At 37.6% G+C, this 25,063-nt stretch overlaps 1 protein-coding gene across 1 annotated transcript in view; it reads right to left on the reverse strand.

Annotated features, from left to right (window-relative positions):
* Positions 1-21,439, reverse strand: part of LOC134754474 (glutamate receptor 1) — a 127,245-nt gene extending 105,806 nt beyond the window's left edge. The window contains exons 1-2 of the mRNA XM_063690808.1: positions 21,145-21,439; positions 5,038-5,190 (exon numbers count right to left, since the gene is read on the reverse strand). Coding sequence (XP_063546878.1) covers positions 5,038-5,190; positions 21,145-21,247 — 256 coding nt within the window. The 5' untranslated portion in view covers positions 21,248-21,439. The remainder of the gene's footprint in view (positions 1-5,037; positions 5,191-21,144) is intronic.
* Between the last annotated feature and the right edge of the window lie 3,624 nt (positions 21,440-25,063).

Consider the following 25,063-nt stretch of genomic DNA (forward strand, 5'->3'; position numbering starts at 1 on the left):
GGCGATTGAGCCGTTGTCAATATCGGTGTCTGTTGGGACTGTTAAATTGAATTAGTTATTTCGATATTCAAATAGGTGTTTAAAATGTGGCTTTAGGTAAGTGTACAATTTTATCTTAAATTTTATGAAGTGAAAAGTGAGATAAGTACTCATTATTTAAATATTATTAGACAGTTTCTTTTGTTAAATTCTTATTTAAAATAATGATTATATTATGGGATATCTTATCTTAGCCTAAACATCTGATGATATCATCATCATCATCATCTTAGCCTTTATCCCATATCCTAGGGTTTGGGGTCGGCTCTCTATCATTTTGCGCCATTCTTCTCTGTTTTGCGTCATGTCAGGGCTTGCGCCTATCGTCCTCAAATCTTTCGACACTGTGCTCATCCATGTCGTAGGGGGCCGGCCTCTGCCCCTTCTACTTTCAGGAATGTCATTTAGGGCTCTCTTAGTCATGTGGCGGTCGTCTCTTCGCATCACGTGGCCAAACCAGCGCAGTCGGCTCGTGCACATTTTTTCGGCAATAGGTGCAACCTTGAACGTTCCACGGATACGGTTATTCCGGACCCTGTCCATCAGCGTCACTCCTCCTGCCCATCGGAGCATGCGCATTTCTGTGCAGTGCATTACGTGCTCTTCCTCCTTAGGCATTGGCCAGCATTCTGCACCATACAGAAGCGCCGGACGTACAGCTCTTTTGTAGACGTTACCTTTTACTTGGATCGGCATTCGAGCATCACACAGCACCCCTGTTAACGCTCTCCATTTTTGCCAACCTGCCTGGATCCTGTTTTCTATGTCTGCCTGGGTGTTCAAGTCACTTGTTATTATCGACCCAAGGTATTTGAATTTGGTAACTTTATTGATGGGGATATTATCTACTAGTGGTGATGGTCTATCCACCGATGAGCCAGAGAGATTGCAGCACATGTACTCGGTTTTCTTGCGGCTTATTCTGATTCCCTTACTTTCGAGCCGGTTGCATCACTGGGTCAGCTGATCTTGTAGGTCATCAAAGGTCTCCGATACGAGCACTATGTCATCAGCGTATAATAATGTCCAAGGAGCTGGTCGCTGCAGATCTTCGCTGACAAAGTTCATGACACTATTGAACAAAAGTGGGCTCATGGTTGAACCCTGATGCCTTACTCCTACCTTAACCTGAAAAGCTTCGCTCAATCCTGCGGGGCTGCGCACTCTTGTGGTAACGTCGTGGTACATATCTTTTATTAGATCAATGTACTGTTCAGGTACAGATTGTTCTCTTAGTGCTGCCCATATCAGGTCTCTCGGTATACGATCAAAAGCTTTTTCCAGAATTCCCTTCAATAGAAGTAGGGTGGCCAATGTGTCCATGTACCCAGTGGTTATTCATTATAACGATATCATGAAATAAAACTGAAAACCGATTATATCGCGTATATTGAATTTATAATACATCCCGCCGAGTTTGTTGCCGGTCCCATATTGGGCTACCCTCCTACAATTTAGGAGGGAATTAAATCTTCTCGGGTCCGAGGTGTAGGGTTGGAGCCGGCGTAGCTTTATCGCGTATATATATAGTATATATATATATATATATATATATATATATATATATATATATATACTTAAAAAAAATTGTTGTTTTGTATAACTAGCCTTATGAACCGATTTTGCATTTACAACATTTTACAACCAATCAGTTTATAGTTTATGATGGTTCATTATTATTTTTTGTGTGGGTATTTTTGCACTTTGTAGTTTTTCCTCAGTCACCCGTTGACCAAGAACGCTGTAAAGGGTTCGAAACGTCGGGATGTATTATAAATTCAATATACGCGATATAATCCGTTTTTATAGTTATATGCTTCGCGACGACGGCGGGGAAGGGGAAGGGGCGCAGAGACAACAACGAGTCCTTTTTAAACTATTCGGCCGGACCTTGACGCAGCGGACCCATTTTAACTCGTTTGACTCGCTCCGCTTACCTCTTTCTCTGTAGAAACGCTCCTATGTAATTTACCATTTCGAGTTGATCGAGCTTCGTAATGACACCGCTCAGCTCTCAAGAACTGAGCGAGTTCATTTCAACTCTTTTTGCTCGCTTTGTCATTTCCGCTCGACTCTTTCTTGGTGGAAATACAAGTACGTAGTTACTGTTGCGAGTTAAACTAAGTCATTAATGAGTCCGCTCCGCTCGCGCTGGAAACCGGGCTAGCCTTGCCAGCTCTGCGGCGTATCTACTACGGCACTAGTTATCAACCCAAGATATACAAACTGGCTCGCTTTTTCGTAATCGCCGAGTGCAACGTAGTCAATTTAAAATAATAGTAATTCAAAAGTAGTAATTTAAAAATATCTATTTTTATGATTGCAGTTTTGAAGAAAAATATTTAATTGCGTCCGATTTAGTTGTTTGCAAAATAATGAAATAGCAAATGCTTTGCGCCAGTGTGAGTCCTTGTAGTGACGCGGCAGTTGCCGCCACCGGAAAATACTCGCCGACCTCGCCGTTAACCGAAAGCCACTGCCACCGACTGCCGCACCATCCTCTTTCACGGCTTTTGTTTTCTCTTTTAATTTCCGTGTCACTATTTTGTCCATCTTATTTTACGAGAGATAAAATATGACCTAGGCTTACATCTATCTGTCACAATTAAGTCGTGTTCTTTCATTGATAGCACTAGACGGCCCCTTTGGAAGCAATATAAAGCATTGCGATAAGGTTGGCGATATCAGGGGTTTTCTTTTGTTTCTCTTAGTTGCTACTTGAGCAAAATTAAGTAAAAGGCAATAAGGGTGTTTTAAGGAACAGGCTTTTATTTTTGAGATAAATATTTTGTAATGGCTCGACTTGGTTGGGGGCGACTAAGGATGGTTAAGATTTATCAAGTAACATTGTAAATGATAAAAATTATATGTACCTACTTAGGTACTATAATAGAAGTATTCTATTTTAACAGGTACCTATAATCAGTTACATTAAATTATTAAATCAAGAAACAAAACTATCGTTTATGTATGACATTAACTATTTTTAAAGCATTGAATGGGACAAAATACAATGCGAAGACACATCGAACATGACGAGATTTCAAGCAGTAACGCGTGTTATATCGCATAGCAAGAATAATTGTCCTTACAGGATCGTTGAGTGACAACAATACCAATAAACGCCGCTCGGGCACATATTCTGAGTGTAAAGCCGGGGTTGAAATGAAACATTTTTCACAAACTCGTGCGAACTGCTTTGTTACGATTGGTATTTAAAGCAAGCGCGTCAAAGGATTGTGTATTGCTATCGCCAGGGTCAGAAAGCCAATAACTGGGTGACTGACAACATTGTCTGACGTTGTTTACATAGATTAGTGAAAAGGTCCTAGGTATCCTCAAAAATTTAGCTTGTGAAGTTAGGGCTTGTAGAATTAGGGCGTGTAGAGTTAGAAGCTTGGGTCTAAATTACATCTGATAACTTTTTGTTGGTGCGAGGGGGGGGGGGACGTGGGAGCGCTTGATTCGAACTTTAAAGCGCTCTTCGTGTAATTTTGAAAGAACGTGCACCCTGAGGAACTTTAAGCAATTTCCTAGCGGAAGTAGAGCAGGGCTCTTCTGAAGCCCTTACACCCAACCATTTTCTTAGTTGCCTTAAGAAAGCAATTGCGATCTGTTGGTGATCTCGTGCTTGTCGGTGCCGCTTATTCACCTTGAAACTTATGGACACGACGACACGAGCCCTAATAGACCGGGCTCTCAGTGAAGTTCCGTTTGCAAAAATAGCGGACCGCAGTTTGACTTCTGATCCTTGTAGTGGGGTTCCTACGCTCCTAGAAACCCGATGTTGCCGGGCTGAAAAGTGTTGCCGTTACCTCCACTAGGCACTAGCCCTTTGAATCGCTATCGAAAAAATCCCACCTTTTGGACAAATCAGACTAATTTGAGTCTAGTCTAAAAAATGTTGTCTTCCGTATTTCAACCGTGATTGTGATTGGTCATAAATCATAAATTATTTATTGCGTGAATAGGGTCAGATTACAGTAAAGTTGTTACATCTACATGAATGTAGAGAATGTGGAAAATTCAACCGTCCACAAGCAACGCAAATATTAGATGTAATTCTTAACCTAAGTATTTATTACAATATATACAATATGTACGACGATTAAAAATAATCGTGGAGTGAATACATCAGTCAGTGCCTTCAAGCTGGAAAACTGTGTTACGTACTACGCCATTGGTCAGTGTGGACGATCCTTTAGCGAATGACGTAGTGAGTGCTGTGTGCAACTCATCATTTGACAATAATGCCAGACGAGGGTAGTTTCTCGTCTCCCCTGCCGCCGCCGTCGCCCGCACCGAGTAATCGATCGCGGAGGGCTGCAGCCCGCAGCGCAGTCTGCGTCGGGCTACCAACGCGACCGCTCTGTGAAAATGCTCCTCGTTATGGAGCGAAACATGTCGAGCAAATCGACTTTATAAACGTGAGTGACCCGGTTTAATATATTTATTAAATGTTTTTATTTTAAGCCTACTCTATATTTTTCCGAGATATGAACCTTGCATTAATATCTAAATGTTTAAGCTTCTTAAATATCTCGCACTGTATACATTTACAACGAGCTAGCGATTCGCGTCCATGTTCAAAACAATATATAATATGTCAACTGTAATAGATGTCTTTAAATGTCGTTAGAAGAAAAAGTGACTAGGCCCTCCAGTGACATCTATTACAGTTTATAATTTATATATAGTAGTGTGACTACTTCAAAAACACAAATCAAAATATTTAATGAAATAATTTGCTTTGTTTCCAAAACTTGTTAATATATATCAAACTCACGTCTAGAAATCATAAAGACGCATACATGCTCGATTAACAAAAAATAATATAGTTACCTAATAAAAGTTCCGCTATATTTAAGTAAAATGGTATTACAAAACTAGGACACTTAATCTGCCCAACCCTGTATATGTGTGGTAGCCGCTAGTCTTTTGAGAAGTAATTCTATTACCGTAAATCAGTATTTATTTATATTATAAGATGATACTTACTGAGCCGACTGAGCTTGAATGCATCCGCAGTATTGATGACGTCTACGTATGCCTGCAACTCCAGACGACGACTGCTGATGTTTTGGTTATGAGTGTTCATTGCGTACTTAAACACGTTTTGAATCTCCTCGGTGTTTTGGTCGAATATGGCACCTGTTAAACAAGCAAACAGGCATTTAGGTATGTTTTGTTTAACTAAACATAAGAGAGAAATATTTATGTGATATATTGTATGGCTTTGTATTGATAGTAGGAGACGTGCAATAATCAATCCATATATATATATATTATAAAAGAAAGTTACAATGTGCGTGCCGCTAAAACTCAGAAATGAGTCCCGCCGGTATCATCAAGGGGTTATATGGTGTGGTAACCCTCTATCTCCCGTCCATGAAGAAGTTTCCCGTCTTTACCTGAAGGGTCTGCTTTTGAAGATATAAGGGCTGAAAGTTTCGCCCTCTAGCCTCCTGAGATCCAGATTAAGTTGTTTTGTTTTGGAATTTTGAACCTTAACACATTCAGTGCCAGCGCGTGCTACGCGCTACGAGCTTATTAGCCAATAACGCATTTTAAATGCCGGTATAAATATTATTATATTACATGAACATTTTGTGCCATGCTCCAAAAGATGTAATTATTATTTCTACTGAACATCCCGCGACATGAAATGGAACACTCGATTCGACATCTTTATCCGTCGTATAGTGAAAAAACGGGTCCGCTGGCATTCTGAAAAGCGTCATCGGCTTGATATATGAGTGCTGACCAAAACGTTTATCGGAATCGGAGCCCACAGCTCGCTGGTTCCTTTAACACCCGACTTTGGCGCGCCTTACGTTACGTGCCCATACACTATGGCTATGTCTTTTTTTCCTACACTGACCGAACATTATGTCCTATCCTAAGAGCCATTTCGAGCCTCAATTCTTAGCAATATTTCTTCCATTTGCGACGTCATTTCTTTCTATATTACGTTCGGAATCTTCGTGTGTGCGAGTTCATGGTTCAAGATTTAGACAAATTATACACCTAGGTTAGCATTTCTAAAGTTTCATATAAATTCAAGAATGTACTAAATTAAAAAAAATCTTTGTATTTTATTTACAAAGTTCATTACAACTTTGAGTGAATAGACCTCGTTAGTCTATTATTAAAAGTGTGCGATGTTTCTTCATACCGAATATTTCTTTTAAAAGTGGGATTTGTCGACGCTCGGTAGTGTCCTACCTGGCTGAGGCTGTAAGTTCATTAAAAGAAGATTAAAAGAAACTTCTTCAGCTCTGCAAAGTGTTCTAAGCCTCGGGCGCAGTAACAGTGCTATGAATTTTATGAGACGATAATGGCTCGCAGCAATATCACGGTTTAACTTATATTTTGTTCAATATAATAAATTAAAATCCGATGGCGATTTATTTTCGTGCAGTGTTTTATCTTTATCGTTTAAATGCTTAAAATATAAAGCTTTATTGATGTGACATTAAATTGCATGCACTGTACTTCCTCTCAAAATTTCTTTTTTTAGGTAATTAATAGACTGTAGTATCCGCAACGGATTATTTACTATGTAATATGCTCGGGGTAATTTGTTTCTTTTAATAAATATCTGCGTTTATTGAAAGGGGTAATAATATACAAGGTTGGGCAGATTAAGTGTCCTAGTTTAAAATAGCCATAAAATTAAAACAAAACTTCATAATTAAATATAAACTTGTTTTTATTTTAAGCATACTCAATATTTACAAAATTAATTCATTTGTTGAATAAAGTTACCACATCTACTACAATCGTCAGGCCCGTGATTTACCTTACACACTTTACATGAACATAAGTAGAACCGTATTCAACTAGAGCGCTCGGGTCACCGCTACTTTACGCGCTTATGCACTTAGCTTGGTGGGGTGGGGCACATCTATTTTCAACCATTATTGTAATGACACTATATTACAGGGATCTTTGTTGAACTGTGCTTTAGTCCTTTGTCAAAGAAGAAGAAGGGGAAGTTTAAGTAAGGCGTGCCCGACTACATATTACTAAAACTATGTTCGGCAGTTACCTATATCAGTAAATTGCCCTATTTTTATCTCTATATCAACGAAAACCTATAATATCGTTCGGACAAACACTGGACCAAGTCAACTTTCGAATTTATTCGGGATTTTATTTGAATTTGAGTAGCGAGTACAACGAGGCTTGGGTACAAAATAGTAGATTGTGTCACAAGGGAGCAAAATTACATATTTACGGCGAGGGTGTACAATTGAATCCTAAACGAAGCAGAGGATTCTAACATATAATCCTGAGCGTAGTGAGGGATTCAAGTGTTAACCGCCCAAGGTGAAAATAATTTTGCTACCATGTGACACATACTGCTTTTCACATCACCTATGAGGAAATTACATACATATATTAGGTTTCAAAACATTATTATTTTAAGCAAAGATCGATACGGACAAAGTGCCGAAAATATGTATAAGTACATAACACGACCTTAGTATAGGTACATACTTCTGGCACTTTGTCCGTATCGATATTTTCAGACGTGACTGTACTGATAAATTAAAAGTACCTATCTCATAATTATATATTATAGGTACATAATATAGCTCACAATTATGTACCTAATATCTTGTCAAAGACAGCAGCAAACACCTAAAATGATACAATGAAAATCAAGTACATTATTTTTGTAGATTTTTCTGGTAACAAATTAGCTCTTTCCCCTATGAACCAAATACCAAATCTTCGGAAGAACACTATGAAGATTGAAGACTAATATCACTTATATTTATTATTATAAAGTTATTGATTTAAACTAAGTATTTACAAATGTATACAGAATACAGAACCGCATAATTATGCTTTGTGAAATATTTGTACAAAACTTTTTAAATATAAACTTTTTAAATAGCATAGACAAGTATGGCTGCGTTTAAGGAGACCTAATATGTTAAAATAAAAATTAAATTATTAAACTAATGTTTTTTACGTTACTTTGTAAATATTACGCTAATTAATTAATTTACTTAATATAAATATGCTAATAATTAATTTAAAATACGCTAATTACATTTATTGTTTACAATTACAACAAAATATTATTTAAGTTAGAAAAATTGTATGCACGTAATCGATAATAAAGAAATTGTAATCGATTATATGCATACTAATTCCATATGTCTTTGTGTCTATATTTCATACTGGCAACAAAATGTCCTTGAACAGAAAAGTGCCACTTTGATCCCTCCCAGCAGGGAAGAAAAGTTCCCTTTTCGAATAGGTGATGTGAAAATATAATTTGTTTTGTAATTTAATAACCGCGTTATTATTTAATATATGTCAAAACGATTAAATTAGTGTAGTTTCGTAGGTTTCGAAATATGGAAGCTTGTTTGAAAGTATACTAGTCGGAAAGTCCGCCTAAGGCGGTTCAAGGCAAGTCCGTCATATTCCAGCCAGCCAGTTCTGAAGCCGTTTCCGTTACTATTAGCTTTGTAAAGAGTTCAGAAAACCGAATTATAATAATAAACATCACTTTAGTATTCGTGCCCCGAGTTATCACATGTATGAATATTAGTTTCAAAATGTTATGGTTTGTCTTCCCCATATACACGGTGGCAAAAAAATAAGTGCAATCCCGTTACCAGGGAGGTTTTGGGATTATACTGAGCAACTTTTCCTATGGGACCAACCACGAAATCGCGTAAAAAAAACCTTCATTTCTTTGTAATACGTCAAGTGTTCCGTCGAAAAATATCGAATGTGACTGAAGAACTAACCTAACCTAAGTAGTTATATAATAATATTAATAACCGCGTCTATAGTTTTAAAAAGTAATTGTACCTAAATCATTGAATCTTCCTATTTAAGAAGTTAAAAATTGTTATCAAAAATGCAGTCTTAATTAAGATTGATATCGGTACTTTTCAACTTATTATACTCCGGACAGAGAGTTGGAAGAAGACGTCGTTAACTGGTTTTTAATCTTTCCTCGCTTTGTGCACCAGAGAAAATTGAAAATTAGAGAGATTTAATATGCCTATACTGCCTATTTTTTTTTAAACCAACTAAATGTTTGGGATTGCTTGGGATATTTAACGGAAAAGAATAGATTAAATATGTACAGATATCAAACAAATTGTTGTCATTATTGAGGTGAAGCCCTGGCTGGTCACTCTGTGATAAAACCTCGTTCTGGTAGAAATAAAGAGACTGCATGAAGCCCTCGCGTCCTAGCTGTCGCGTTAATACCTATGCCCTTAGGGCTGTACTACCTTGTGCATCTAGCCATTCCTGACCTACCTATCTTACGCCTCGAAATTAGTTGTTTGTTTAAAGGGTACGGACGGTCAGTTATCGGTCCAAGCGAGTTATATACAGGCTGACTTGTATTTAGTTATCCTCATGTTAAGGACCTAAAACTAATTTAATTATCTACATATTATAAAACCCTATAAACCGGGTGTCAAAAATAATTGTCCGGGGTGTATTTTCAAAAGGCCTTATTTCTATATGAAAACCATACAAAATTAGATAAGCCTTTATGAAAACATTTCGAGTTGCCGTCGAAAAATAAACTTTAATATTAAATCACTAGTTTTTAGGGTTCCGTACCCAAAGGGTTAAAACAGGTCCCTATTACTATTTCTAAAGTTGCTACTCGTACTAGCTAAGAAATTTGCTGTTTTTCCTGCATACGAAATCTCGGCACTTAATCCTTATAATTTCACAAATAAAATGTCTAGAGCGACTTATTAGACTTAGTAATTTCATTACCCGCACCTTAGTTACCTAGCGGGTGCTGCATCTGTGTGCGTCCCATGACACCGCCGTTCGGAGCTTAGTTTTGAATCGTATATCCGACTTTTGCACTACATATAGAATTATAAGACAAACGGCTACCGGTTCTTCAATCTTTTATCTCCATTTTTGTCTACCGGCCTTTGAAAGAAATGTATACTTATTTATTTATTATTTTTTTAACATTGTCTAAAAAACACTTTTTTCGTATCTCGATTGCCGTGAATGATCTTACATACCTATACGAAATCTACATATTTCGGTTCTTCTTTAAAGTCTCTAAAAATTAGTCTAAGGTTTTAATTTTAAACTAATTTACACAAAAGTTATGGCCAGAGAAAAAGTTTTTTGGCCTAAAATTGTTCAACTTTGATGCCAAATATCTCGAAAACAATGAACATTGAAGTAAATATGTCTATATTGCTTATACTACAAATAACATTAGAAAACTAAGGGATTCAGATCGAAGGTCATTGGGGCATGGGATCCCCCTAAGGCGGGTTTTTACCAGTGCGGCACTGTGCGGCACAAGCATATTCAGTACAAAAATGATTGTGCCGCGCACTGGTGGAATCTCGCCTTTACATTTCATTTAAAAGTCAAAAGGGACTATGTGTTGGCTTCGGCCACGCGCACGCCTCCCAAAGGTCCTGTTTAAACATTTTGCCCATTTTCTTGGTAGATTTTACTTTTACCTACAAATATTAAATTTTTGTGTGGAACTATACGAATGTCAATGATAGTAGATTGACTACATTGTGCAACGAGGGGAGTAAGCGAGACGTCGCAAACGAGGTCTATAATTCCCGACAGCCTGCGGGAACTATATAGGCCTTCAGTACACCTGCATGAAATTTAATAAGATCTTTTTCGAGCAAGTGTGATGAAAAGTAGTTTGTACCTACTTTCTCCCTTCTTATTTTTTATATATATCCACTCATTCGGGTAGAAAATGTGTGTACAGGTTAAATTTGATAATTTCCCATGTGATATGGGGTATGGGGAAGATCCCAGGTATTTACCCGTCGCTCATCTCTAGTAGTAGCTGCACTACCTTATTATACTCGACAACCTATATAATCACTGTTGTTTTTATCACTGTTCAATATTGTTTTCGATGACACCAAATTCCTTATATCTGAAATTAAAACAGGTAGATACGTAAATAAACATGAAGATACCTACGCAAACATACCTGAACCCAAGATTTGTACTGAACAGTCGATATTTTCATAATACCTAGTCAATTCTGGTCAGCTCTTGAGAATCGATGTGTATGTAGGTATATTTTTTATTTAGTACAAGGTTAGAATGCAACTTCATTAAGAAGAAGTAGTTTTATTGCTAGGAGATAGGATCTGGCCAGAAGCCAACAGCTTAAACGGGAATTCTTCACGTAATTTCATTTTATGTCACATAAATGTGTTGAGGGTTAAAATGTTCCTCACTCCAAGAATGTGTCCTCACTGCAAGAACTGTCACGTACTACTTTGCTGTAATTGTAAGTACCTACTTATAACTGTAAATAACACGTAGGAAATGAAATGCTCATATTTCCATGCCACTTAGATTAAATAATGACAAATGCAAGAAGTAAATATTAAGTTGCATGCAGAAACCGAACACTCGTAAGATTTTTCCACTACATATGCAAGTATCGCCAGACTTGGCATGTAAATACAATGTTAAAGGGTTTATTTATGAAAATGAATATAAAGATAAAATAGCTAAGTTTCAGGTAGTCACGTGAGATCGTGGGTGTTGGAGTCGCATAACTTTTGCGGCCCCTAATGCTACCCAAGTTTATTCAAATATTGTTAAAACTTTCCTCGCTCACCTTGTTTTGGTGAGACCATAAAGGGAAACAAGATAGGGAGATTCACGTATATATTTTACATTAGTAAAATAATAACATATTGTTCTTGATTCAAAGTTGACAGGAGGTATATCTGAAACTCGCACACTCTTATCGCTCTGTCAACAAGACATGGTACTCGTATACCCCTCCCGCATTGAGAAAATATGTGATGTAACTCTTAATTTAATATACCTATAAAGTACTTTAACAAGATATTTATTTAATCTTTATTGCACAAAAGAAATACTTATCGTACAAAAGGTGGACTTAATGCCAAAAGCATTATCTACCATTCAACCTTAGGGCAAAGCAGAGAGATTGTGGGCGGTGCTACTACTACTAACAAAATATAATACGCAAAGCTAAATTAAAATTTAATATACATATGCAAGACCATCAAAATACATATACAATATATATAATACATATACATATACCTAATATATACAATATAATATATAAATTATAAAACTAAAACTAAGAATCCTTCATTCTATCAGCAAAGAAAGCACGTATTGATTTCTTAAAAGCGAACTTATTTGGGGCTTTTTTAATATTAAGGGGGAGTCGGTTCCAAAGGCGCGCGACCTGCACGCAGAACGAGTTTGACATGAAGCCAGTGTGATGTGGAGGGATAGATAAAGACATATTGCCAGAAGAGCGAAGCTGACGGTCACGAGAAACGCCGTAGTATTGAAAGAGGGACTTGAGGTATACAGGAGAGTTTGGATCGGTGAGCACAGAGTATAGAGAGCAAAGCATGCGGGCACTGCGTCGTTGACGGATGGGAAGCCAGCCAAGCTGAGAGCGATATGCAGAGACATGATCGTATTTGCGCAGGCAAAAATGAAACGGATGCAGTTATTGAGAAGGCGATCCAACTTATTGAGACGTTCTTCAGATAGGTCCGGATAACACACATCACCATAATCGATTAAAGGTAGAATTAGAGTGTTTATAAGGCCTTATTTAGTATACACAAAGTTAAATGTAAGCAAAACACGAACAATTATAGAAAACGAACACACCGACTTCATCTGCGCTTAGACTTGATGCTTTCACCGACGAGGGTCGCCGACGCAGTATTCACCGCAGCAGCGGCACCGGGCTCAGGAGTAGAAGTCGACAGCGGTGGCTGTACGCTGCTATTAGGCTCCTTCAGGCGCTCAATGTCCTCCTCAGATCCAACGCGCTCACGTCGGCCGGAAGCCACTTCGACGAATATGATGCCATCTTGCGACCAACAGCTTCGCATTCCAAATGCCTTACGTGCCTGAATGAACAACGCCTGCCTCTGAGGAGTGAGGAACTCGGAAATAGTGTATCCCGTACCTTTGCACATAGTCTTCTTCCTCCAAACCGAAGATTTCTTGTGCATGTCCTTGAACCGCACTAGAATTGGCCTAATATGATCTTCAGACTTCTTACCAAGCCTATGGCAAGCCTTGAAAGAAGCCTCAGTGATGCCCGGTATCTTGAGTTGCTCAGTGATGATGCTTGAAAACCGCAAACTAACCGCTTCAGCGGGATCTTCAGGAACACGATTGAAGATGAGATATTTCCTACGATGTCTCATTTCCAGAACATCCTGAGTGTCGCTGAGTACTTTGATTTGGTTCCGAAGAAGTTTTAACGTAGAAAGGGTCTGTTCTTTGAAGGTGACAAGCTCCTCACTCAGGCTTGCGACAGTTACCTTTACTGCTGGTGATTTGTTCAGTTTGGCCTCAAGCTCGGTGAACATCTTGTTCACATTGGCCTCCAGCGACTTCTGAGATGCTACAATGTCCAAGTAGCTTGTCATGGTGTTGTTGTTGTGCTTGATAGGTTATTATTTTGACAGTAGGATGACCAACAGGATAGCAAGTGCTAAATTTAAAGAACTATTGCATTTACAGTGCTGCAAATAATACTTGAGTGCTAATACAAGTCAAACTATATTTTAAAAGTGTTGGGGGCGTCAAAATGTAAGTAATATATAATTTTACAATAAATTATTCTAGAGTGATATGCCACTTTTTTTACGCCTACCGCCCAAAAAAAAAAAGATATTCGTTTTCTATTGCTGTTAAAACTATAATTAAAAATAAAATAATGTACATAGGATGTGAGATTGAGATTACTGCGAAACGGAACGGTAAGGGGTTAGATTATTTTTAAATGTTGTCCTGAATTTTAAAATATTCCAGGAGTTTCGATTATTTTCTTAAGTGGAGGAGATGTGTAAGTATGTATCTTTCGTCAACATATTCTCTGTCATAAAAATTCGAGGTCAGCCAGGATTCAGTAATACAGATAAAATCGTAATCGGCTAGGGCAACTTGTGAAAAGAAACTATGCGATTTAGTTCGTAGTCCCCGTACGTTTTGATAATAACCGTTTAATAGCTTATCCGTCACTGTAGATAAAAGATATTTATTTGCATTATTTTAAAAATAAGAACATAGCATAGGCGTTTATATGTACTGTGTGTAGCTATTAACAGCAGTCGTATAAAGGCACCATTATAGTACAAGGCAGTTGAGGCATTACAAAATAATACGATACAAAATCATTTTTTTTTATACTAGCCTAATTTAGTGTCCCACTGCTGGGCAAAGGCCTCCCCTCGTTTCCTCCACTCGACCCTGTCGTTTGTAGTGTCCCGCCAATCCGGATAAAATGCGTCCAAGTCGTCCCGCCATCTCCTCTTCGGCCTGCCTGCACCCCGGCCAGCACCATCTATGGTGTTCCGTGGGTCCCACTCGGTAACCATTTTGGCCCACCTTTCAGGGTGCATGCGGCAGACATGCCCAGCCCAGTCCCACTTAAGCTTAGCGGTCTGGACACCTACATCTACAACTCGAGTTCTGGAGCGCAATTTCGTGTTTCTGATTCTATCAGTTCTGCGAACACCTAGTATACTGCGCTCCATCGCTCGCAGGCAAACCTTGAGTTTGGACTTTAACGCCTCAGTTAATGACCACATGGTTAGGATAGGTTGGGATAGGCAGGATACATGGATGATCGCGGGGGGACGTGGTTCCGTCACATTGCTAATATTCACATTCACCTACGCTCCTCTCGCCTGTCGCGTCGCCTTCCGAGTTGGTGTCAACTTGACCAGTATTTCTGCTAACGAAACGGCGGACGCGATGTATGAAATCCACCTCGTTAGCCTCCAGATGTACACCGACTTTTTTGTAAATAGTGTCCAATATCATTAAAAGATTTTCACCCTTTTTATACGGTATTCCAGATACTTCGACGTTGTTCATTCGTGCATTTTGATCGCGCACATGCAATTCATTTTGTAGGTTATGTATTGTTTGACTTGAGGTGGCAAGTTCCGATTGTAATTTCGAAACGACTTTCGAACTACTTTCCAGAGCAATTACTCTGTCTTCTAAACTGGAAAACCGAGACTCCATCTCGTTCCACTTTGCATTTAAGGAGTCAACAGAATTGGAGATTCGCTCAATGTCTGACCCAGCGGCGCCGAACTCTGCCCTAAAACCTCTCAGCTCCTCGAGAATGGTAGATATGTCTTGTGAATTATCGGGGCCGGCACGACATTTCTGGCATCCATGTTTATTTTTCTGTAGGTGGTTTCCACTACGCCGATGCACCCAAAGTGAAATTGACTACTGCAGCTGCCACAGTCCACACCATCAATCACTGGTTCACTACAAGTTTTACACTTCACGATGACAGTATTAGTATTTTATATGTCTACGAAGATAATATTTTAGTTATTAAATCGTGTAGTTAAGCGCGCACGAAACTGGTTTCTTATCAGTGCGCGAGACGATGATCGCTAGCCGCGGCCGCTTAGAGCGAACTTTTGTAACGATCATGGTGTTATTTAATCGATCTGCAAAATATTCCTATTTTGATGAACAAAAATATATATTTGGTCAGCTAAAATGTGTATTTGACCAGCAACTTAAGGTTAGCAAGTATTTTAAAATAAGCTCGCAATTAATATCATAATGAGCTGCTCTAAATTGATTTGGTTGGCAAATTAATTATTTTATCGTCATTAAGCAATCCACCATTAATCAAATTCTGTTAAGCAGTTAGTGGGTAAGCGGATTATTTTATTTTGGATTACAATTTAACTGATCCGCAAAAATTCGTTCTAAGTTAACCTAACCCACTTCTCTAGTAGCAGTTTGTTTCTGTGAATGTCGCAGTTCTAAACCTAATCTAACCCACTTTTCTAGTAGCTAATAACTTCCATTTTACACCTATAATACTCTCAAAGTACCTACCAAAACGGATAAATATCACCAACAAATACATTGTGACTGCTAATAATCATCGAATGAAATGCACGCACACGATACCGCTCCGCCTGCAACCCTGCCGATTTTTCAAATCAAACGCAACCCATCTTATTATATCAGATTACCATTTGCTTAATATGCATACGTCTCAATTAAACTGCCAATCAATTTTTAAATCTTGCTGACCAAATAATAATTTTGCAGCTCAACTATTTATTAAGCAGATGGATATTGGTTATAATGTTGACCGTTTGTGAATTATTTGCTAAACAAGTTGCAGCTCGATTTTTATTTATTGCCGGCAACATATTTGTATGCTGCCCAAATGATTTAATGGCTTTTTTTTTGCAGATCAGTCTTAAAAATGGCTGATCATTTAATTACTTCCCAAATATAAATACAATTGTAGCATTGTAGCAGGAAGCGAGTGAAGATTATCAGAAAACGCTGTTCAACAAAATATAGGTACGGTGGAATATATAATGATGAAACTCACAATCAACTTAAAGTTATATTATAATTGTATTTTTATTATATAGTCTGATATCCACAAATCATTAAAAAAAAGTGCTGCTTGAAAATCTTCATTCATTTAAAAGATTTACCATATCATGCAGGACCAGATTTTTTCGTGTCCATACTTTCTGTAAAAAAAAAGTAATTTTTCACAGATATCTTACGATTGCTCTTGTTTGGAGCTAGTGGCCACTGCACTGAGCTATTGTGTGCGAAGTACATTAATATCTACAAAACTGACGCAAAGTAGCTCGGATAGCAAGATGAAGGGATAACGTTTCACTACGATCCACATCAATCCACATTGACCCTAATGGAATAAGTTCATTTTCTCAAAGAACGCGTTAGAATCTACGACAGCGGCGGGTTAAAACGAACGTACGTAAGTGTAGTGCTCAAATACAGACCAAAAGTACAAGTGCATTAATTGTTACGAAGGCCGAAGGCCGAGCTCCGCGTAGGACTGAAGGCTCGGAGCGTCCGACAGGTGCGCTCTCTTCGCAATGTCTCCAAGTATTTTACAGTACTTATGGTGCTACATTCTCGCACTAGTGCGTAAAAGAGCACTTTTCGTGCATATGTGGAAAGTTTAAAGGGCCATATGTACTGTAAAACGTTGTACGATACACGTGCGAATAGGTAATTCGCAACTCGTGTCGATTTAAAACACCCTGCGGTCGTGTTTTAATTTATCGCCACTCGTTTCGAATTTCCTCTTTTCCGCACTTGTATCGTAAATAACTATTATTTGCCAAGGCCGAAGGCAGAGCTGCAGGAATGAATTGCTCAAACACGAAACAATAGTACAAGTAAAACTATGAAAACGTATATTGAATTTATAATACATCCCGACGTTTTGAACCCTTTACAGCATTCGTGGTCAACGGGTGACTCTGGAAAAACTACAAAGTGCAAAAATAACCACATACGAAAAATAATTAACCATAAACTATAAACTGGACATAAAGGGTTATAATTATAAGTTAACACTTACATGAGTTACATTCTAATAGGGTTGAATATAAAACTAACTTTTTAGGTATTCCACAGATATTGCCCGGTAAGTTGCAGGTGGAACCTGTACCACGACCATTTGAATTGGGTAATTACGGTAACTTTCGTCAAACGTTGCTTTCAAGTTTAAAGTGCTCTCGTAGAAAAGTTTCCTTTGGTGCACTGAATACTTTTTTATTTTGACATAAAGAGTATCGATCTTTAGTAAAACGTAGGTTTTACTAAAAATCTTAAAATATATATCAAAGAAAGGGCAAACCATATTATTTTTATATTATTTCTAGTCTTGGTAAATTTTTATCACAAGAAGAATATGCGAGCTTTCTGGCGACTGCGAAATAGACATAGTTAACTTATTTAAGAATAAAATTGCAAGTAATATTTTTTCCTACCCTCTCATTTGCCGGAAAAAAGTAAGTACCTATGTCGAAACTCGAAGGTCAGCAGGGGTTGCCGGAAAGATGTTCTACAGCAGCTCCAATTTCATTTGGGTTGTGAATGAATATAGAGGGCTAGTAAATATTTATTAATGTTGACAAGTGATAATATATAACATAATTTTTAAGAAAAAAAAACCGACTTCAATGGGGAATGCCGCTGAAAGTTTACTTATTGTTGATGGTGCACTCTTAGATTCCAGACAATGAAATGAAATAGACAGCATATTTTGCGTAATTATCCTAATCCATCTTTTGACTAATTTTGCCTAATTGCCTAATTATTATAATATTGCCTAATAATGTAGAAAAGGAGGTAAAACCACCCATTTTTCTAGTAGCATTTCGTTTTTGTAAGGGTCGCAGTTCTAACCTAACCTAACCTACTTTTCTAGTAGCATTTCCGGGTCCGGGTATGGGTCCGGATCCGAGTCCGGGTCCGTGTCCGGCTGTCCGGGTCCAAGTTTTGATCAGAGTTCGGTCCGGGTCCGGATCCGAGTTGGGGTCCATGTCCAGACCCGGGTCCGGGTCCGAGTCCGGGTCCAAGTTTGGGTCTGGGTCCATAAGGAAGAGAACAAATCGCCAAACGTGAACTATGTGTCATTGAAGAGTTCCATTCTGATCATCATCAGCAGTTCCACTTAATCAAATGTCACTTTTTAAAATGTAAATGCTGGATTTGTTGATGAAAATACAAAAATCACAATATGTATGCATTTCACATTTAAGGAGTTCCCTCGGTTCCTCATGGGTCTCATCATCAGAACTCGAGCTTGACAAAAATATGCCTTAAAAACTTAAGTTGCTTAACAAACATAAAGAAGAGGACAAATCGCCAAACGTAAACTATGCGTCATTAAAGAGTTCCATTCTGATCATCATCAGCAGTTCTACTTCATCAAATGTCACTTTTTAAAATGGAAATGCTGGATTTGTTGATAAAAATACAAAAATCACTATATGTATGCCTTTCACATTTGAGGAGTTCCCTCGATTCCTCATGGATCCCATCATCAGAACTCGAGCTTGACAAAAATGTTTCTTGAAAACCTAACTTGCTTAACAAACATAACGAAGAGGACAAATCGCCAAACGTGAACTATGCGTCATTGAAGAGTTCCGTTCTGATCATCATCAGCAGTTCCACTTCATCAAATGTCACTTTTTTAAATGTAAGTGCTTGATTTGACGATGAAAATACTAAAATCACTATATGTAAGCCTTTAACATTTGAGGGGTTCCCTCGATTCCTCATGGATCCCATCATCAGAACTGCGTTTTGACAAAAACGGGACCAATCTGTATGTATATACTTACAATAAAAAAAAGAATTTTCAAAATCGGTCCAGAAATGACGGAGTTATGGAGTAACAAATATTTAAAAAAAAAAACTGAATTGATAACCTCCTCCTTTTGAAATCTTGAAGTCGGTTAAAAATTAATAACTGACAGATAATAAATTATCGGGACGCAATTTTTAAATGTGAAACGATTTATACTTATTTTTTTGCCCTCCCAAACTATAGAGGGACATTTTCAAACGTTGAGCGTAATCGAACAAGATTTAAATCTACGACATCCTGTGTTAATGACGAAAATCTGCTTTCCTGCCACAGAAGTGGTCCACGCCTTGGCTTGTGAATGAATATAGAGGGCTTGTAAATATTTATTAATGTTGACAAGTGATAATATATAACAAAATTAATAACTGATAGATAATAAATTATCGGGACGCAATTTTTAAAATGTGAAACGATTTATACTCATTTTTTTGCCCTCCCATACTATAGAGGGACATTTTCAAACGTTGAGCGTAATCGAACAAGATTTAAATCTACGACATCCTGTGTTAATGACGAAAATCTGCCTTCCTGCCACAGAAGTCGTCCACGCCAGCGTTCTACATTCAACCGTCATCGGAAAAACACTTTAAAAAAGTCAAAAATCTCGTCAAAAGTATGACAAGAATCGTAAAAGACATCGAACTAAATAGTTTGAGTTCCGGAACGGATACGTCGAAGGAAGAAGTTGTGTCGTGTTCGAGTTCCTATTGCTAATATGTATATTTGGAAAGTGAAACTCCATAAGTTGGAAAAACCAATGTTGAACCTCTGGGTCTATGTACAGAGAAAAGTGACGCCCACTGCATAGAAGTTTGTAAGCAAAGGTGCTAAGCGAATAGTATTAGTGACTGTACAGTATATGAAAACTGTACTTTTCGAAGAGGAGAAATGAAAAAGTATTTTTTTTTAAATTTGTAAGTACGTATTGTTTTATTTCATTGTTTTTTGTTTAAAATAGGTATTCATATTTACAAATTGTTATAAGCATTGTTCGAATCGGGCCGATAGTAGGATATGGTTATATTACTCAAACCTATATAAATATCAGGGGCATTTTATAGGAGTTCATTGATATCACCAATTAAATAGTTTATTAATATCAAACAGAAGTTGTCTCATCTATAAAATCCCATTCTCCCTCACAATGTATTAACTAATGTAACTAAAAAGTCGTCAATCAAAACGTAATCGTTTAAAAATATTTCCATACTAAAATGAAAAACCGGCCAAGTGCGAGTCGGACTAGCGCACGAAGGGTTCCGTACCATTACGGAAAAAAACATCAAAAAATCACGTTTGTTGTATGGGAGCCCCATTTAAATATTTATATTATTCTGTTTTTAGTATTTGTTGTTATAGCGGCAACAGAAATACATCATCTGTGAAAATTTCAACTGTCTAGCTATCACGGTTCATGAGATACAGCCTGGCGACAGACAGACGGACGGACAGACGGACAGCGGAGTCTTAGTAATAGGGTCCCGTTTTCACCCTTTGGGTACGGAACCCTAAAAATGACAAAAAAAAACATTACAAACCCGTTTAAATTTTATGGTATTCCGAATTGCGCTGATATACTTACCTATAAGTACCGCAAAGCGCATTTATAACCTCCAATTCACTCCCGCCAGACCGAGAGAGACATCGCATAAGGTTGGAAAGAGAAAATCGATACTCCCTGGATGGGCACGGGAGTATTCGCGTGCGTTGGAGCGAAAAGGAAACGAAACATATTTTTATCACCTTTCCCCACATACAAAAGCAACAATAAAATAGAATATAGTTTTATTTTACAAAACCAAACCATGCCAAGCTGTCAACTAAGAATGAACATGAATTACATGAATTATCTCGCTTATTGCGAGTATGACACTTACCGACGACTATTTTCTCGACGGAAAAAGGCTGCGCCGCCACACCGACGTACAATAACAACAACCCGGCGCCGACCGAACACCGTACTTGGCGTTCGTACGCCATTGTGCGCTAGCAACCCGACTACTTTTATGCACAGTTCGATGCGGGAAAATACATAATTGAGCCTCTCGGTCACCAATCAACAGATTAAATTATGTGTGGATCGTAAGGAGATAAAGTGTCGGGATGCTGCGTACAAACCTGAGACTTAGGGGCGACTGATTGCGAGGCGGAGCGGCCGTGGCATGGGGCCCCCTCCCGCCCGCCACAACCGCGCGCTTACTTTCTGACTGAAACCTTAATTTTTAACCGACTTCTTACTCGTAATATAACCATAATATCATCTTTAATGTTCTTTAACTTATATTTTTTCCACACTTAAGTATCGTCATGTATGATAGATAATAAATAATTACTTTAACTAGTATAAGAAAACAAAGCGTTAAAAGTGCTATTCTTGAATTATTAAAGTATAAAGGGAGTGCAGGCAAGTATAATTTATTTTAAGTATAGTTGACATTAAAGTTTAGTTTGAAGTATGTTCTTAGTACGTGTGTTGCGCGCGTCGCTCCGCCGAGTCTGTCTCCCCGCCCCTGCTTCACCCCTAATACTGAGGTTACCTCTCTCACATTAGCCACAGTTCTCTAGAAATCCACTGTTTCCAAGCTCCGCCTTTTAACTTTAGTTCTGTGATAGTATTCATAGGTACTAAAATCTTTGAAATAATTTTCAACCTTTATTGTAGACAGTTTACTAAAAATATTTTTAATACCTAGTCGGTTTATTTAAAGAAGGGACATTACTAAAAATATTGAAACTATTGAATTCGGCTGTTGTAATCAGATTCAGTTATTAGTTAGATTAATAATGTTAAATTTCAATGAATATCCGCAAGAAATACATCATAATGATGATCATGAATCATGAACTAATACGAGAAAGAGCATATTTCATAGTTATCAAAATACGAACGTGTAGTGTATCAGTTGACTGCGGCCTATCATACTTAATATAAAAGACGCATCTAACCCTTAGCTTAGATACAAAGTACAATATTCATACGTTTTACATCTACTTACATAGATAAATATTAAACAAAAACACCGGCCAAGAGCACGTCGGGCCATGCTCACTGCAGAGTTCTGTAGTTATTCGTCCATCACTATGGGCTGTCGTTAACGAGGGCTATTAATAGGTCGGTAAGTAATAGAACGTACCTATACAAACTTATTATAATATATTGCTCAGAAGATACAATTTCAATTTGGGTAATTTTCTATGATATAAGGTTCAGTAAGTATATATAACGTGCGAAATACATGTACAAAACGTATAATTTTACAATGTAGAATGAACTGCAGCTATAAAATCGTTTATAATAAATATTAATTCGCATAACGTTCGTTTTATATAATATACTTAAGAAATAACAAAAATAATGAAAATAAAAGAATAATTTAGCCTATATTGGTCCCACTACTGGTCACCGGCCTCCTGTGAAGTGGCGAAAGCAATTGATTAGAGAAAATGTGGTGGGATAATTGTTTATGAACGGTGGCTTCTAAGAGTTTTGACAAAAAGGGGAGAACTGAAATGGGGCGAAAATCTTTATGTGAGCTGGGGTTAGAACACTTTAACACCCATAAAAAACATATATGTGCCATTTTCAACCGAAAGGGTACTTATTGACGGTTGTCAATAAGGCGCTATTTCCATATAACTTCAATTAGAAATCAACCTTATCGATAAGCGACAATGTGGTACCTTTTGATTGAAAACGTCACATATGATGAACATGTGACACCACTGAAAGATGCTGGTCTCGCAATCATAAAATGGAGGAAGGTCTTAAGGTTAAAAAACTGAAGTATGAAAACATCATGGAGGCAGAGGTACCACCGGTATTTGAACCTTTTATGTTGGCGGATTATGCTTGCGATGATGTACGCGTTATCGCATTTTACTCACAAGAGGCTAGAAAACTCATACCACCACTTACCTCTTTTTTGGCGATGGAACTTTCCATAGCTGCCCACGGCCATTTCAGCAATTGTATACGATACATGCAGATATTGGTTCTTCCCCACAGTTTATTAACGTTGTCCCAGTCATTTACATCTTAATGTCAGACCAAAGAACAAAATCCTATAATATAATGCTGAACATGGTTTAATCTAAGATACCAGGCTTTAATCCTCAACAATTTATGACGGACTATGAGTCTGCAGCAATGGGTGCGATAAGAAGAACATTTCCGCAAGCAGTGGTAAAAGGCTGCTTTTATCACTACGCGAGAGCACTTTGGAGAAAGGCACAGAAATTAAATGTGACAAAAGCACAAAGTCAAAAAAGAATTGTGGCTTTGGCTACTGTACTACCGTTCTTGCCATCGTATTTAATGAAGGATGGTTGGGCCTACCTATATATTAAATGACATGCCAGATGATGACGTAGGCCTGGCTAAATTTGAGCTATACATGGAGACTTACTGGCTTAAGAGCGACTCTTTTATTTCAACGTGGTCAATCTTCGGGCAGGTCATCCGAACTACAAATAGTTTAGAAGGGTGGCACTCCAAAATAAATAAGTCGGTTGGGAAAAGGAAGCCAAATTTGGTGAACATTCTCAATGTTTTGAAAAAAGATTCTGACCTTTATCTGATTAAAATGAAAGGTGGTCTCCTCGAAAAACGACGAAAAGAAATGATTCGACGTGATGAGTTTATCTCATTTAGTAACACTGTGCTCATTGATTTCGATATGGAAGTCAGATTCTTTTTGGAAAGATTAGCATGGAAAGGCTCGCTTTTTAAAACTGGATTACACATCTATAGTACCGTTAGAATGTATTTCTGTTTTTAAGTTAAGTTTGAATTATTTTGTTGTATTAGTATTATTAAAAAAATAAACTAATTATTTTCTACTCTGATTGTCGTTAATTATTTTACGACATTCTGGAATGTTCTACCCACTACAGATTCCATAACTTTAACACCAAGTGCACGATATTTTCCTCTAGCGACTCTACTACAAATAAAAACCTTAGGTGGTAGACCTCATTTTTGGCTGACTTTACTAATAAAAGAGGTAAATAAGTATTTGTACATGGGATTTCGGTAAACAATATTATTAGACAAAATTTATATTTGTAATGACATATTATAATAATGACAAAAATACTGAATACACTATACTCCAATACCAACTAAAAAATAATACAATTTCACACTGCTCCTGTATTTTGTTCTCCAATTTACATGGAGTCAAGAGTCAAGATTCAAAATATTCTTTATTCAAATAGGCCTAGCAACAAGCACTTTTAAATTGTCAAGTTTTACAAATATTACCTTAATCTAAATATCAGAGCAATTTATTGATAGTCATGGGTTCTTTACACTCAATATTGTAAAATTCAAAGCTTGCTTGAATAGATTTACTATATCCTGAGTATGTGTTTCGTCAAAATCATGGTAGACTGGGCCTTCTCTCAAAGTGATCCAATGGTTTTCTTGTGAATGTTCGTGACATACTAGGCGATCAGAAGGTAAATATATGTTGTAGTTACATAACAAATTCAGTCTTATAAAGTTATTAACCTTTGAGAGGTGAGAAATTGAGCATCCTATTAAGATGCAGCTATTTCTGTTAGTAACGACTCGCACCAGATCTGGGTGATGGGAAGTATTTTGTTCTGTAAGTTCCTGTTTCGGATAGCCTACAAAATCCCTCTATCCGCTCATGTTTAATATTATCTTAACGTGCTTTACGTTAGTTTAGTTGATACAAATGTACGCTGACACTGTGACACTGTTGACAATTACCATATTTTAAAATGTTGGTAAAGAAAATACTTTCGTTTATATGGCCAGGATCTCCGGCC

This window comes from Cydia strobilella, chromosome Z (genome assembly GCF_947568885.1).
Source record: "Cydia strobilella chromosome Z, ilCydStro3.1, whole genome shotgun sequence".
In the NCBI taxonomy this organism is placed as follows: Eukaryota; Metazoa; Arthropoda; class Insecta; order Lepidoptera; family Tortricidae; genus Cydia; species Cydia strobilella.